At 38.3% G+C, this 14,247-nt stretch overlaps 1 protein-coding gene across 1 annotated transcript; it reads left to right on the forward strand.

Moving 5' to 3' along the window:
• Nucleotides 1-4,951: 4,951 nt before the first annotated feature.
• rx2 (retinal homeobox gene 2) lies at nt 4,952-10,293 on the forward strand. Its single transcript, XM_067475074.1, has 3 exons — nt 4,952-5,234; nt 9,016-9,269; nt 9,856-10,293. The coding sequence occupies exons 1-3, from the start codon at nt 4,952-4,954 to the stop codon at nt 10,291-10,293; spliced, it is 975 nt and encodes a 324-aa protein (XP_067331175.1).
• The last annotated feature ends 3,954 nt before the right edge of the window (nt 10,294-14,247 follow it).

Raw genomic sequence — 14,247 nt, forward strand, 5'->3', positions numbered from 1 at the left:
CCTGTTCCCTCTGGATGTGGTTTACTGCACGTATTTGTATTGCCTGTACCTATGGAAAACACTATCTGACATAGTTTTAATCATGGATTAAACATTTTAGGCTCACACCTGCTTGTCCCCTCTGTTACCTGATGGATTCGGTTGACAATAAAACAAATTTACACACTGTAGTTACAGCTGCAGTGTAAGGTACCGAAATGCAACATGTTTTTATTAATTTGAAAGAATTTTCAAATTAAGAATGTTTTTCAAATCCACCACAATTGTGTCAATTGAGGAAACAGAAAAAAGCTTTTCCATCACAATTCAGCCTGAGCCGATCACATGACCAGTCTCAGCATTTTACCCTCCCTTTCCGTCATCTCCCTGTCATTCTCCTGCTGCTCACCATCCCCCTTTCACCCGGTAAGCTGACACAGCGCCTTTAAACATTAGCCGCTTTCTTCCTATTAGGATCTCAGGAGCTTAAATTGTCATCTGATGAAACTAAGGAGCTTGATAGCTATACTGTACCCTCTTAACCAATTTGTAATCAATTAGGATAATGGGGAAACAAGCAAAGAGGGACAGCTTTAATATAATAATGTGATAAAAATGATTATCAATTTCCCAAGCCTACGACTTGGGTGGTATTAGTAGTATCTAAAAGTCTCATAGAATCATTTGGCAAGCAATTATGGACATCAGAAATGTGTTAAACAATACTATCTGTCAACAGTGCCTTAGTATTTCCATGTAAAGTACAGATGCCCAAGTGGAAACATAAAAGCCGACATTTCCAACTCCTGAAACAGGTGTAGAGTATAGCAATTCGTACATCAAATTGTATGTCTGTGTGTCACTGCAAGGCCCCTGCATACACTGCACAAGCTTTAGAGCATTATGTCGTGTCATACGTTTTGCCAGTGGAGGCAACTTTTTGCTTTTATTATATTAGAGAGAGCTTAAACTCAACTATAACTACAACGCTGGCTATAAGCTGTTCAAATCTGACAGTATCAACTTTTCAGAGGTTTAGTGCAACCTAAACACAACCGAAAATAAAATCATTACATACTGCAATGATAATACGGCTTCTGTGTTGTTTAATAAAATGTTTGTAATAGCTCCAAATCATAAAGTACATATATATAAATATTCTAACAACCTGACAAATGCAATCCTTCCTAAAGATTTGTCTCATCCCACAGAGACTATTTAACATTAGTCAATCCCTCCTGGAATGAACAAGCAACAATTACTTCAACAAATGCCTCTGAAGTCCTAGAGGGACAGATAAATGGGTGAAGACATGTTTATTCAAACCTAATGTGAGATTTCACCAGACTTTGACAAATCTTTCCATTTCAACTCAATGAAAGACTATAAAAGACTGTACATTTCAAATACAACTGGAAGGAGAAAAAAACAGGTTGGAGTCTGGTCCAGCTTCTGTCTGCTGACATCACCCAGGATGCGCTTCAAGTCCTTCTCATTCACGTTCTTCATATATATTTAAAACCTGAATTGTTGTCCTCGTGTGCATAATGTAAATCTACTTTGTTACATGTCTCTATGTCCCTGAAGAGGCATCTGTCCTCTGTTGCTCTTCCTGAGGTTACTTCCATTTCTAACCCTGACATTTCTGATCATTGCCACATGGCTGCAAAACCACTTTGTGTCAAATCCCTATCACAGCTGCATCTTTTAAGTTCTTTATTTCATTCTTATAAGAACAAAGCTTGTTGCTTACGGGCAAAAGTAATGAGCTCTGCAGACTATGCTTTCTTGGAAACTACCAGGAAAAGGTATTCAGCCAAAGCCACTTACCTACAGCCATTCTGCTCGTAGAAGGTATTGGCAAAGCAGCCCAGTGTTGCCAGATGGCTTTAAACGTGTTAGCATTAAAAATTCCTCAGCTGCTTAGCATGTGTCAATAATGATAACAAACATCAGTGCATCTGCAAGAAGATGGTAAACTCAGATGGGTCTAATACATGTTGGATGTATGGTTTACCCAGTGGTCACCAACTGGCACAATCTTGTGTAGATCGGGACCCAAAGAGGCTTCGATCTGGACCATGACGTGTTTCAGGTTAAAATAAAAAGACTTATTTTGATGAGATCTTTACTCATCTTGCAGCATAGCCAGTTGGGCAGAGATATTTGGTTTCTTTCAGTAGATGCATCTTATCTGATCAAATGTGAGGACAGTCTAGCAGAGAGCATATAGTACTATGGTAAATTATTATATCCAAAGACTGAACGGGCAGACATGGTAAGGTTCAGATTAAGGTAAAAGCAAATTAATTTAACTCCCCCTTGACTCTACTCCCAAACATCAGGATCTAACACAAACCACAAACTGTGGCTTGTTCAAAATTCTGGAAAGTTCACACAGAAAGTGTTCAAACTTGGGTGGACACACAAATGCCTCCACTGTTTCTGCCCTACAACAAGGACAGTACCAACAATATGCAATACCTGCTCTGCTAACGGTGTTGTTAAAGTTTTTCAGACGTATGAACTTATGTTTTCAGACTGTAAATATAAAATAATAAAATCAAACTTAATATTTCCGACCAAGAGAGAGTTTACAGCAGTGTTTAATGTTTTTGTTTCAAAAAGACAAATGTCATTTCAGGACAGTCTTTTACTATAATTACTTGAAGGACTCTAACCATACTGTATCTTCTCTTACATTATGTTTGTAAATTTAAATCAAACCCAACTCCTTTGCATTTCTTTTGTCATAATTGTATTCTAACTAGTCAAATGTATCTATGTATTTATGCATATCCAGTTTAGCAATTTAAGGTTAATTCTACTTGCCATACTTTATCTCAGTTATGAACCAACTGCCTTAAAGTGGCTTTGGAGTTTTTTTTGTTTTTTTTTTAAAGAAAGGGATACACTTCTCATTTCAAACTTTAAATATTTCTGCATACCTGAGGAAAATAATTTTATGGGTAAAGGTCTGGACTTCAACTGAGGAACCGGTGACCGGACCTCCTGGATTTTTTGTTGTACGAAATGCTATCCCTTTAAATATGTAACACATTAAAAAGTCTCTATGCTCATGATGTTAATCAATAAATAAATACGTTTCTAAGACAATTTCAATGTTTTAATCATTTGTTTTGTGGCACTGAATACACACACCATGCTAACATGCAAAAATACCTTCTGGACCACTTTTCCATTTTGGATTTTGTGTTTGACATGCATAAAAACTCCTAAATATATCTTCGGATGGGAGGAGTGAGGTCAGAGGAAATCTCTGGTTAAGTCTTTAGGCTCATTAAGGATGGGCTTGATCTCTGCAACACCTAATATACAGTAGCTGCTACAGCTTCGGATGTACCAGCTGGCAAAGGAGAAACTTGTAGGTTGCAGGATGAAATGCCCACAATGCCCCGAACCAAATTTATTTAAGAACTCTCAGAGGCAGAGTAAAAAGAGGATTAGTCTAACAGACCAAACCATATGAAGCATTTTATTTGACACCTGTAATCTTAAGTGAAATATGGAGTTGTTGTTTTTTTTTTTTTTTTCCTTCTCTACATGTTTGATTTCTTTTTGGTTCCCTGGCAAAATTACAAATGGATTGTTGTACAGTGTATTTTTCTTGTGTCCTATAGTGCTATAAGAACTTGGTATAATTAGACAACATTGTCTAATTAGAAAAACCCCAATAGCACCACTTGTGAATTGTTTTACAAAACAATGTAATGTAGTCACATTTCATTAAATTTTTTTTTTTATTTCATTTTACTATTAAACTCCGTTAAAGTGTTTGGACTGTGTAGCCATTCAAGTTAAAAGTCCGTCTCTGTGCCTTTTCTCCCTTATATTGTCTCTAATGAAGGGATTAGCGAAAACTCTCTGTAAGAGCCATTATCTTTCAGACAATAGATTTTTTGAAAGAAAGTTTTGTTGAGGCATTATTAGCAATGGCCTCCCTCTGTGGTCTGAATTCAGGACACATTTGGAGCAATTACTTGACCAGAAAACAACTGTCAGTCATTCTTAAAGGGGAAGGATTCCAATTAATAAACCTCTTACACCCTTTGGTTTTACTACCATTACCCTGCAAGACTCGGTGTCTTGGGTGGTTAAGGAGAGTTTTGTCAGGACAAAAAGACATTACATGTGCTTGCTCACTTGTGTACAGGGGATTTGAAAGACTTAACTCGGAGTAACAACTGCCTACACTAGATATTGTCAGTGTCACTCGTGTACTTATGGACTACGGAGACACCATGTGCACAGTGTAGCTTGTGGTAGAAACCTGGAGGAAGGTAAGATTACTCTATATACTTATTGCATAATGTTAGGAATGACATCTATTAATAATTAGTTTCCATGTTTTCATTGTGTTTAGGTAAAATATTGTCCAAGGCCAGCCTATTCTTACTCCTAAGACTCAGAAATGCCTTTTGATGAATGTCATAACTACAGATTGACTTATTCAAAACATGCTAATGTTGAACAAAGATTGCATCTGTAGCTGTGGCAACACAACAGATAACTGCTTATGAATGTGACTATTAATCATCATGGTGTATACAGTAGCATCTAAAAAACACTGACACACACTTAAACTTTAATTCAAAAAAAAAATTTAATTTCATAATTGTATTTATTTTAATTAATAAGAACAAGGAATTCTGCTTGCAAATACATATATCCTGCTGACTCTAAAGAATATTAAGCTAGTAAATAAGTGAAAGTGGCTAATAAAGGTATAGAAATACACATTTGTCCTTTCTCATTTTTTGCAGACAAAGATGTGAGTCTGTTCCACTTCAAGACTTCCCCCACATTTCACATAAATCTACTCCATTGCTTGTGAAGCAGAACAACAATCTTTCCCACAGCTGCTTTGCTTTGTCTCACTAGGTAGCAATTTTTTTGTTGTTGTTGTTGTTGTTTCTAACAAGCCAGAGAGAAAGTGTCTCCAAAGGCTCGGATGCATTTGTCAATGGATACCCTGGGAATAGTGGACGATAGCTGCCTGGACAACTATGACATGGCAAAAGGTGCTGGGTCGAGTGGTGGAGGCAGGGTGCACAGTATTGATGTCATACTGGGATTTACTAAAGAACAGGAACCTTTACTTCATTCAGTAGGAGATGATGCCAGTCAAAAAGCCAATGGAGAAAACCAGCAGCACCCTGAAAAGCAGGCCCCATCAGATCTCTATGGACACCTTCCAGGACTTGGTAACAGCTCCCAACATTCTTCCTACAGTGGTGAGTAACTATCGTCATCTACAAAACCTCTCTGCTTTCTTTAACAGTGCAACTAGTGGACAGTTGTATTGAGTCTTGAACACAATACTCATCATTGCTTGTAATTTCGCCATTAAACCAGACGCCCACATGTGCAGTTCATTAACACAGATATGAAGGCCACCCAAAAAAAGAAAGATCTCTTAGTCCCATATACTGCTATTCTCATCAGAGTGTAAAGTAACCTGCTGCACCTCCATTTTCCCAGTGTCACCTAACACTGCTTTAAAAAGTAGAAACAAAAAACTTACTAAACTCACATTTAGGTTTAAATGAAGCCTGCCCAGTTTATATACACCTTTAATACATATATTTACATACATTTTCTTCTACCTTGTCAAACTCAAATGTAGTTACTAATATAATGAGCAGGTATTTTGCCTCAGGTGTTTTGTGTCAGGGCCCGTGTTTATTATATATGCTAATTTACAGGGACCCCTAGAGGGATGAGAGCCCACATTAATTTCTTCTGCTCTTTATAAGTTGTGCCCATGTTGCTCAAGGGAAACTTTGCATTCAGATTGACATGTTTGATGACTATAACTTGTGGATGTGTACAAAGCACATATCTGCAGGTCTATAGCAATGCTTGTCCACACACACGTTGGACAGTTGGAAAGCTGCATATCTTTAACTAGAAAGAGCCAAATGTCTTATTGATATATATAGAATATAATCAAGCATGACATGATTATTAATATAAACAGTTGTCGAAGCTACTACCCACAGTAAGTGAACAGAAAACAAGAACCACAATAGATACAGGATCAGGAATGCGCGGGCACTGGAGACCTGGATTACTGTATTCGACAAGTATAATTAGTATTTCTTTGGACTTCAGTCATATCACTCGCATATTACAGAAAACATGGATAATCAATGCAGCTGTCTGGACAGAGCACATATCTCCTCGACGTTACTCGGGAGGTATGTCTTTAAACACTAAACTATAGATTTATGATATAAGTATATAAGTTTTCCTGCATTTACACATGTATATGCAGTGATTGTGTATTGGGCTCTGAGCACCTCCAGACGTTTGGGGAATTACTACCCTATACTGTGCCTGAATGCCTCCTTCATGAACATAGTGTGTCCATAGCACCAGAGCTGCTGCTCACACTATGCAGTCTGGTGTAAGGTTTAAACGACTGGATTCCACGGTAAACAATCCCGTCTGCAGCCTCTAATGTCAGTCACAAGATTACATACACTACATACATTATACCCGTGTGATATGTTGATATGATATTTGTTTACTTGTCCAAACTTGATGAATGACATTACAATCTGCTCCACAAACGTGATTTCACAAGCTATATTAACTGCTACAGTGCCTGCTGCGTAGACTTTCAACACATAAAAGCAACAGTCACAAACTAGATCTTATTCTTAAGGGGGGACTCCGGACCACTCAGAACTCAGACTGTCACAACCAAATGAAGGTTTTTATGTGCAATTGACAGACAAGTAACAGTTTAGACCAGATGCTGATAGAGCAAACTCTGTTTTCACTCAGAAGAAGGTATAAAAACCATCATCCCAAACAATCGTGCTTTTATTACAAAAAAACACATCGAACAAAGCTTTTGCAGTTTGACATCCTCATTCCAAGCCGAAGATCTTCTCACCATACTGACTTATACAGTCTGGTATGGTTAACGAGCTTTAGTGTATTACACACGTGGCCCACTTGTTCTGCATCCATTTCTTGGAGGAAACAATCTTTAAAATCTGCTCTATGACTGTTTACTTGGCCCATGCAGAAGGCAGCTAAAGTCCCTTGTTAGATTAGAGGAGTCAGGGACTTGTAGGTTTAACTGGTAGCATCTGTTACTATGGGATTACTGCAAGAATTCAGTGAAAGATGTAATGTCATTTGCGCTTGGCAAACCCCTGGGGTTCACAAGCCCTAAACAGCATAACGGGCTGCCACTCACTAAGCTGTTTTATCACGAGCAGAAGAGTTGGAATTTCACTTTTTGAACAGTGTGTTTTAAAACGATCAACAGTTTAACATAAGTGAAGTTTTCTTCTACCAACAACTCATGGAATTAACAAGAGAAAATGGTAAATACATTTTCAAAGTGTTTCTAAACAGAGGTAATTTTCTTGGTTTTATTGCTGTGACTGTGTGTGAATGAATAAAATAAGAGACGCCATATTTGGGGATGCTCAGCTCAGTAATTTCCCTGCAACTAAACTGCAAATGCAAATATGTTTTGTTTGATTTTTCGTAACATAACTGCAAACAGTTTGTTTTGGGCCGACTGTGGCGCAGGAGGTAGAGTGATCTTCCACCAATCCTAAATTTGATGGTTTGATACCCGGATCCTCCGGCCACATGTTGAAGTGTCCTTGAGCAAGACACCGACCCCCACCTTAGTTGCTGCCTGTTAGTGTTGGCCAGCTGCACAGCAGCTCCCCCATCAGTATGTGTGTGTTATTGACAATGTGAATCGGTGAAAGAGAAGCAGTTTAAAGCACTTTGAGTACCAATGCAGACCATTTCCCATTCTATGAACATAATAAGGAAATATTAATAAATTGCAAGTCACAAATATGTTGATATTGAACACACTAGTAAATGTTCCCAGACAGTGCATTGCTTTTGGGCCAAAACATGTCCACCAAACATCCAATCTTGCAGTTTCCTCTGACATCCAGTTTACACAGATCTTGTACTGCAAGATTGGATGTGTTTTGTTTTTTTTTGGTTATGTTTAGACATATACCTCACTTGGTTAAGGTTTGGAAAAGTTTTTGGCCTGACATAATAGCGAAAAAAGGTCCTTCACAAACAAAATGTTGTATAAACCTCAACAAACAATATTTCTCCAACCTTAACCAAGGTTCTTTTTATGCCTAAAATGCATAGGACTCTGGAGTCACTTTAGGTCTGTGCTCTGTCTGTCCAACACAAACACCAACCACCTCAAGACTTGCTATAGGTTACTACTTTGCTTGTTGCATTGGAACATTCGCTAATTATGTTCCCTACAACAAAAGTGCTTTGCTTGCAGTATAGCTGCATAGGAACATCATTTTTAGGGACAGGATTAAAATTCTGGTGAATGTGAACCACGTTCATGCAACAAGGTTTATTATTGTTGTTTACCTGATTCCCGAATAAAAGAAGGTGAAACATTGGAAAGTGTTGTGGGAAAGTGACTGGATGGTTTGCAGACAATCACTACTCTAACAAAGGTTTTGTCCACTTACATAATTTTGAAAGTCAAGTTAACTTCGAGGTGAGAGTTGCCAAACATTTACAAAGATGCAATAATACTTGACTTTAAATGTGACTGTGGGTGGGAGAATGCACAAACATTACTGCAATGTTTGCTGTTGCTCTTTTAGCAGTACTATTTCTCCTAGATGTTTAATTGCTCTTTTAGCTCCATCTCACTCTGACTACATGCCCTTGGTTTTACTCAGCCAAATACGATTTGCCAACATGGAAGTGTTGCCAGAATTGAAGGACTGTTTACAGCTGCACACTAGCATGTCGTTTAGAAATGCTGCTTTACTTTGACTCTGATGTGTTCATTTGATGTGTGATAAACAGGTTTTGTGTTTTTAATTATTATAATTTCAAAAATTTTAATTAAAAAAATTAACTAATACAATTACTGTACTATAATACATGCAAATGCCTCAAATGTGAATGTGAACTATTTTAGATGTTTGATTAAAAACACCTTGACTAAATCTGAATTATACTTTCTCGCCTTCATATTAGAATCTGACCTTTTCTCTGATGACAAGTGTGATGGAGAAATGAGCGACCTGCAAAAAGAAGTGGACATTGAGGGGTCTCCAGAGGACATAAAAGAAGAGGAGCACACTAAAAAGAAACACAGAAGAAACCGTACAACATTCACCACCTATCAGCTTCATGAGCTAGAGCGAGCCTTTGAGAAGTCCCACTACCCAGATGTCTATAGCCGTGAGGAATTGGCAATGAAGGTCAACTTACCTGAAGTTCGAGTTCAGGTAAAAACTATATGACTTCTTAACATAGAACATAACACATTTAACACATCGACAGTTTATTTGTTTTTTGCACCTTGCTGCAAAAACATATTTGCAAGAAAGTTTAACATATAGCACTTGTCATGAAACCCCGGTTATAAGCTCAAAATCTAGTTTATTATAGATACTCAGTCCAGATGGTAACAGAATCAGACACATATAAATTATTTCAGATACATATCAAAAACTAAAATTAACAGTTAAAAATCCTGTATGCTCATGCACCCACCAAGGTGAAGGGCTGTAGCAGGAAAATGGCAAAAATTCAGTAACAAAAATTAGCAGTCCAATGTGAATTTTTCCAAAGTCCAACATGCATTTTTTGTGAATATATTTAAGCAAAAATTCGTAATTGTTTAACTAAAATTAAAAAGGACATCAAATAACATCGGAATGTTTCTGAGTTCTGCACAATTCTAGTGATAGTATAGTGTAATACACCGTTGCAGACAGCACTGTCCTTGCATGACTTGGTATTTTTTGGTTTGTCTCAGTTTCCGCACACGACAATACACCATGTGAACCTCTTTTATTGCTTTCTGTGCAGGTGTGGTTTCAAAACCGAAGGGCCAAGTGGAGACGTCAAGAAAAGATGGACAGTAGCACTATGAAGCTCCATGATTCGGCCATGCTATCCTTCAACCGTCCCCCGATGCCGCCCAATGTGGGTCCAGTAGCCAACCCAATGCCCTTAGATCCCTGGCTGACTTCGCCCATTTCCAGTGCCACATCTATGCATACCATCCCAGGATTCATGGGCTCACCACAGGGTTTGCAGCCTGCATATCCAAGCCATAGTTTCCTCAACACCTCACCTGGCATGGTCCAGGGTATGCAACCCATGGGTCCGCCCCCTTACCAGTGCCCTCCCGGGTTTAATGACAAATACCCCATGGAGGACGACAGGAGTTCCAGCATCGCAGCACTCAGGATGAAGGCCAAAGAGCACATTCAGTCAATGGATAAAACCTGGCAGCACATGTGATCAGATGTGACACTGTGGGTGGATTGTTGAACTACTCCTGTAAATGTTTACAAATGATAAAATCAGATATTTTTTAACTAAAAATAACCTTTTAGCTTCTTTGGAAAACTGATCTAATATCTGGGGTTCCTTTATTTTAATTTAGTTCAAAATTATTTAGGAATAGAAACTTGTTGGAGTAAATAAAAAAAATCTTCAATATGAATGTTTTGATGATGATTTTGTACAGTATGCATCTGATGAATTTCAGACAATACTGACAAGCTCAATAATATACAAAAGGCTAGGTAGAGCCATCTGGTCAGTCGTAGGAATGTTTTTGTATGAGACAAATTTTAACATTTATACAAATTTATGAATATAAGATGCTTATAAAAAAACTCTCTACAGGGTGATTTTCTGCAACCTTAAAACCGTAACACCTTCAAGATTAATGTATACTGTGCTTTGCTTTGAGGGTGTCTGCTGGTATTTTGTTCCAAAAAAGTTGGCTGTTCTGGGATAAACTCAAAATGACCTTTTTTTTGATTCAGTGTTTTTATTTATATGGTTAAAGTTGCCTTTTGAAGAGTATTGAGTCCTGATGGGGGGAGGTCATCGGAAGTCACAGAGTGTAATCTGGCTCAGAGGCTAATTTAAACAGACAAGCATACCTCTTAACACCTAAGTACTGCTTTTAAAGCGATTAACTTCAGATTCTCAGCCATAGACAGAATGCCCTCAGATGCCCCTGAAAAACCCTGATTAACTTAGCCCCTCCCCTCAAGCCTGCCCATTTAAATTATTTATAATTTACAAATTATAGCAGCCCGATGTATCAATGTTGTTTTGATTATGCACTGTCTTAATCGTTATCCTTATTTGTAAAGGATGCTTCTCATGGCATTGTTGGCAAAATATTCACTTAAGTCAGTTGGATTTAGAGTGTAAAATTTAATGAGTGTTGGCAGCCTCTCCTACCTCTTGTAAATAGCACCGAGTATAAAATAAAGTAAAAGAAGAGGCATCATCAACATCACTTCAAAATTTTTTATATTATGCCCTTTAGAAATAGTAACATTCATTCGAAGTGAAAAGCCAAAGACATAAAAAGAAACATTTCCTTCACTCGAAGAAGATTTATCAATGTTTGAGAAATCATTTTATGTGAACATAAAGTTACAGTAACTCTACCGAAGAAACACTTTTCTTGTGGATCTTGTTTTCCTTTGTACACATCCTTTAGTGGGGCACCAACATGACTTAGTGCCGTTAATGAGCACTGGCATACAATAGGCCGTGTAAGCTGCGACAGAGCTGGCCTAAAGGAGGCCTGTTGTGCTCATCCAGGCCGTGGAGCTTTGCCAGGCCGTTAGGGAGATGAAGCTCCACTCCATCAGGCCCAACCAGGGGTGTCAGAAGGCCTCGCCTCCTAGGCTGCAGAGGCCAAAAGGGCTCACACTTTAATTGCCCTCCAGTAGCATGTGTGCTTTAACTGCCCCAATTTATTTTTTGGATAGAGGTTTGTATTGGGGTCAATGTTTTAGTAAGAGGAAAACTTAAACCTAAAAGCTACCATTTCTGTTGTGTGTTAACCCCGAAGAGAACATAATTAATGTTATTCTCGTTATTCAATGATACTTCTCTGGTTACCAAACTATAAAGTTTAACATTGGTAGACTTTTTACAACTTTCCATGCCTTAGTGGTCTGGCATAATAAATCAGTCAATGCTGTAAAAACAAAGTGTTTGACTTTGCTATATTTAGCTATATGTCCCCATCTCACCACACCTTTGTCAGAGATATTTATTCTAACAACACCCCAAATTTGTTATAGACTCACTCAGAACTAGTAATTAATTACACACATTATATTGTTTTTTTGCTTGGCTAGACATGACCTCTGCTGGGGCCCAGGCTCTAGTTAACAGGCTGACTAGCAGGACATGGTCCACGGTGGAAATAATAAGGGAAAGGAGCGGAATTAATTGGGTTTGATTAAGAATACTTTTCAAAGGGACACTATTTTCCCATTTTGACATGATTGTGGATCACTCAGGGGGTGAGGGGTTTTTATAGCTGGCGCCAGTTGCTTGTCTTCACCGCTGTGTTCACTTTAAGAAAAAGGACAGCACTCCCTCCCTGTCCATACACACAGAGGATGCATGGGCACACGTTAATGATTTTGCCTGTCACTACACTAACAAATATCCAGTCCTTGTAACACATCTAAAGCTTAACTAATAAATGAGCAGCTTTTGATATATATGTTTATGCTATTGTCCAGGGGAATATGTAATTTCGCTTTTGGCCCCTTGGCTATATTAGGTTCATACTGAAAATAAAAGCACAACACCCCTTAAATGCCACTTGCAGGCAACAGAAATTGATTACAATGCATTTCAGAAATGAGAGGTAGTAGTATGTGCATCTTTGTGTTCATTACGTTCTAAATATGTAATACTGTGTGAACGATTACTTGCCCTTCTTTGAACGAGTTTGTGCACAAGAAGAACCTCTGATGCAACTCCACAAGCTGTGAAGTTGCACAGGCACACAGATGCAAACTGAAAACATCAAACTCCTGGCAACACTTGCAGACTGTCGAACAACTTTATAGTTACTGTACATGACCGACGCATTTCAGCCTATATCCTTCATCAGGGTCTGTTAAAACCAGAGAGTAAAAAGACATTTAAATAGAATTGGGTGTAGAGTTGCCTGTTGAGTTGTTGATGGGTTTTTGTTTTTTTTTTGGATTATGGAGCATGCCATATTTGTCAGACATCTAAGACCCCTCACACGCATTTCTTTTACCTGCTGAGCAAATATCGTATCACCCTGACACACCCATTGCGTTTGTGTCAACTTGCAAAGATGATGGGCCAAAAACCACACGACCATATACCCACCTGCCAATTTCAATGTTTCTGACTGGCTATCCTATATGCTTGTATATAATTGGTTGTTTTTAACTTTTCTTTTAACCCAATTGTATTTGTGTTTCCTCTTTTCCTCCTCCGTCCTGCAGGTAGTTGGTGGGTGGTGTTTGAAGGCTGGTTGCCTGGATTTTTTGCATATGGGTGGAGTCTCTAAAAAGGCATAGAAGACAGCCAACTTGAGGCTCTCAGTCTACCTTAATTTGTTTGCTGCACCTGCATCCCACCCATCCATGCATCACATTCTATACGAAATTTTGCTCAACTAACACACCCCATCGGTTATGTCAAATTATGTTTTGGTTAGTTTGATTAAATTAAGTTGTTGGTATTCCTGTTTATGGCAGCTGTTGTGTTTTTCTATGAAAATGGGCTGTTTGAGGCTAAGGTTTCTATGCATGTATTTTGTTCAGTTGAGGTAGAGGCTGTAAATTTTTTTGAACCCTATTTCCTCTTAGGCATAAGCAATGAGGGGCACCAGCTGTCCCCATTGACCCTTATTTGTTTTAGTTTGTCGTTTTTGTGCAGTAAATGGTTAGAGCATTTTGGTCGGGTGTATTTTCATGGCTGTCAAGGTGATTTCCAGTGTATTGGGAGTTAACTGAGTCACTGGGTTTTGTGCTTAATTTATCCCGTCACTAAGCCTCCAAGACTAGGCTTCATTGATTAAGCTAGTATTGGCTAGGCAGCTAAGGAGGGGAATTGGGTTCCAAAGTTAAGCAGCCTATCTCAAGTATTGGCAGTTGTGACAAAGTATTTAAATTAGGTGAATAACCCTCTGTGGAGAATTTATGGTGTTAATCCAGTTTGACTTAGTGGGTGGTACTAAAATGTGGATGCCAAGTTTATACCATGGGTTCAATTGAAGAATTTGTTGTTTCCAACAGAGAACTTATTAAACTCAAGAGACATATTTTCTTACCAGCTGGCTCAAAGCAGGCAAAAAAAAAGGGAGGCCACACACAAGTTTATATTTAATAAACTGGTTTATTTAATCAAACTAACCATAATATAATTTAACATGACTTATGGGGT

This window comes from Channa argus, chromosome 14 (assembly GCF_033026475.1).
Source record: "Channa argus isolate prfri chromosome 14, Channa argus male v1.0, whole genome shotgun sequence".
Taxonomy (NCBI): domain Eukaryota; kingdom Metazoa; phylum Chordata; class Actinopteri; order Anabantiformes; family Channidae; genus Channa; species Channa argus.

Bases quoted from the DNA above. Each gene is read 5' to 3' on its own strand.
- rx2 (XM_067475074.1), top strand. From the start codon at position 4,952: ATGCATTTGTCAATGGATACCCTGGGAATAGTGGACGATAGCTGCCTG. The intron at 5,235-9,015 runs GTGAGTAACTAT...CCTTCATATTAG, and splicing joins CCAACATTCTTCCTACAGTG to AATCTGACCTTTTCTCTGAT. The intron at 9,270-9,855 runs GTAAAAACTATA...CTTTCTGTGCAG, and splicing joins TACCTGAAGTTCGAGTTCAG to GTGTGGTTTCAAAACCGAAG.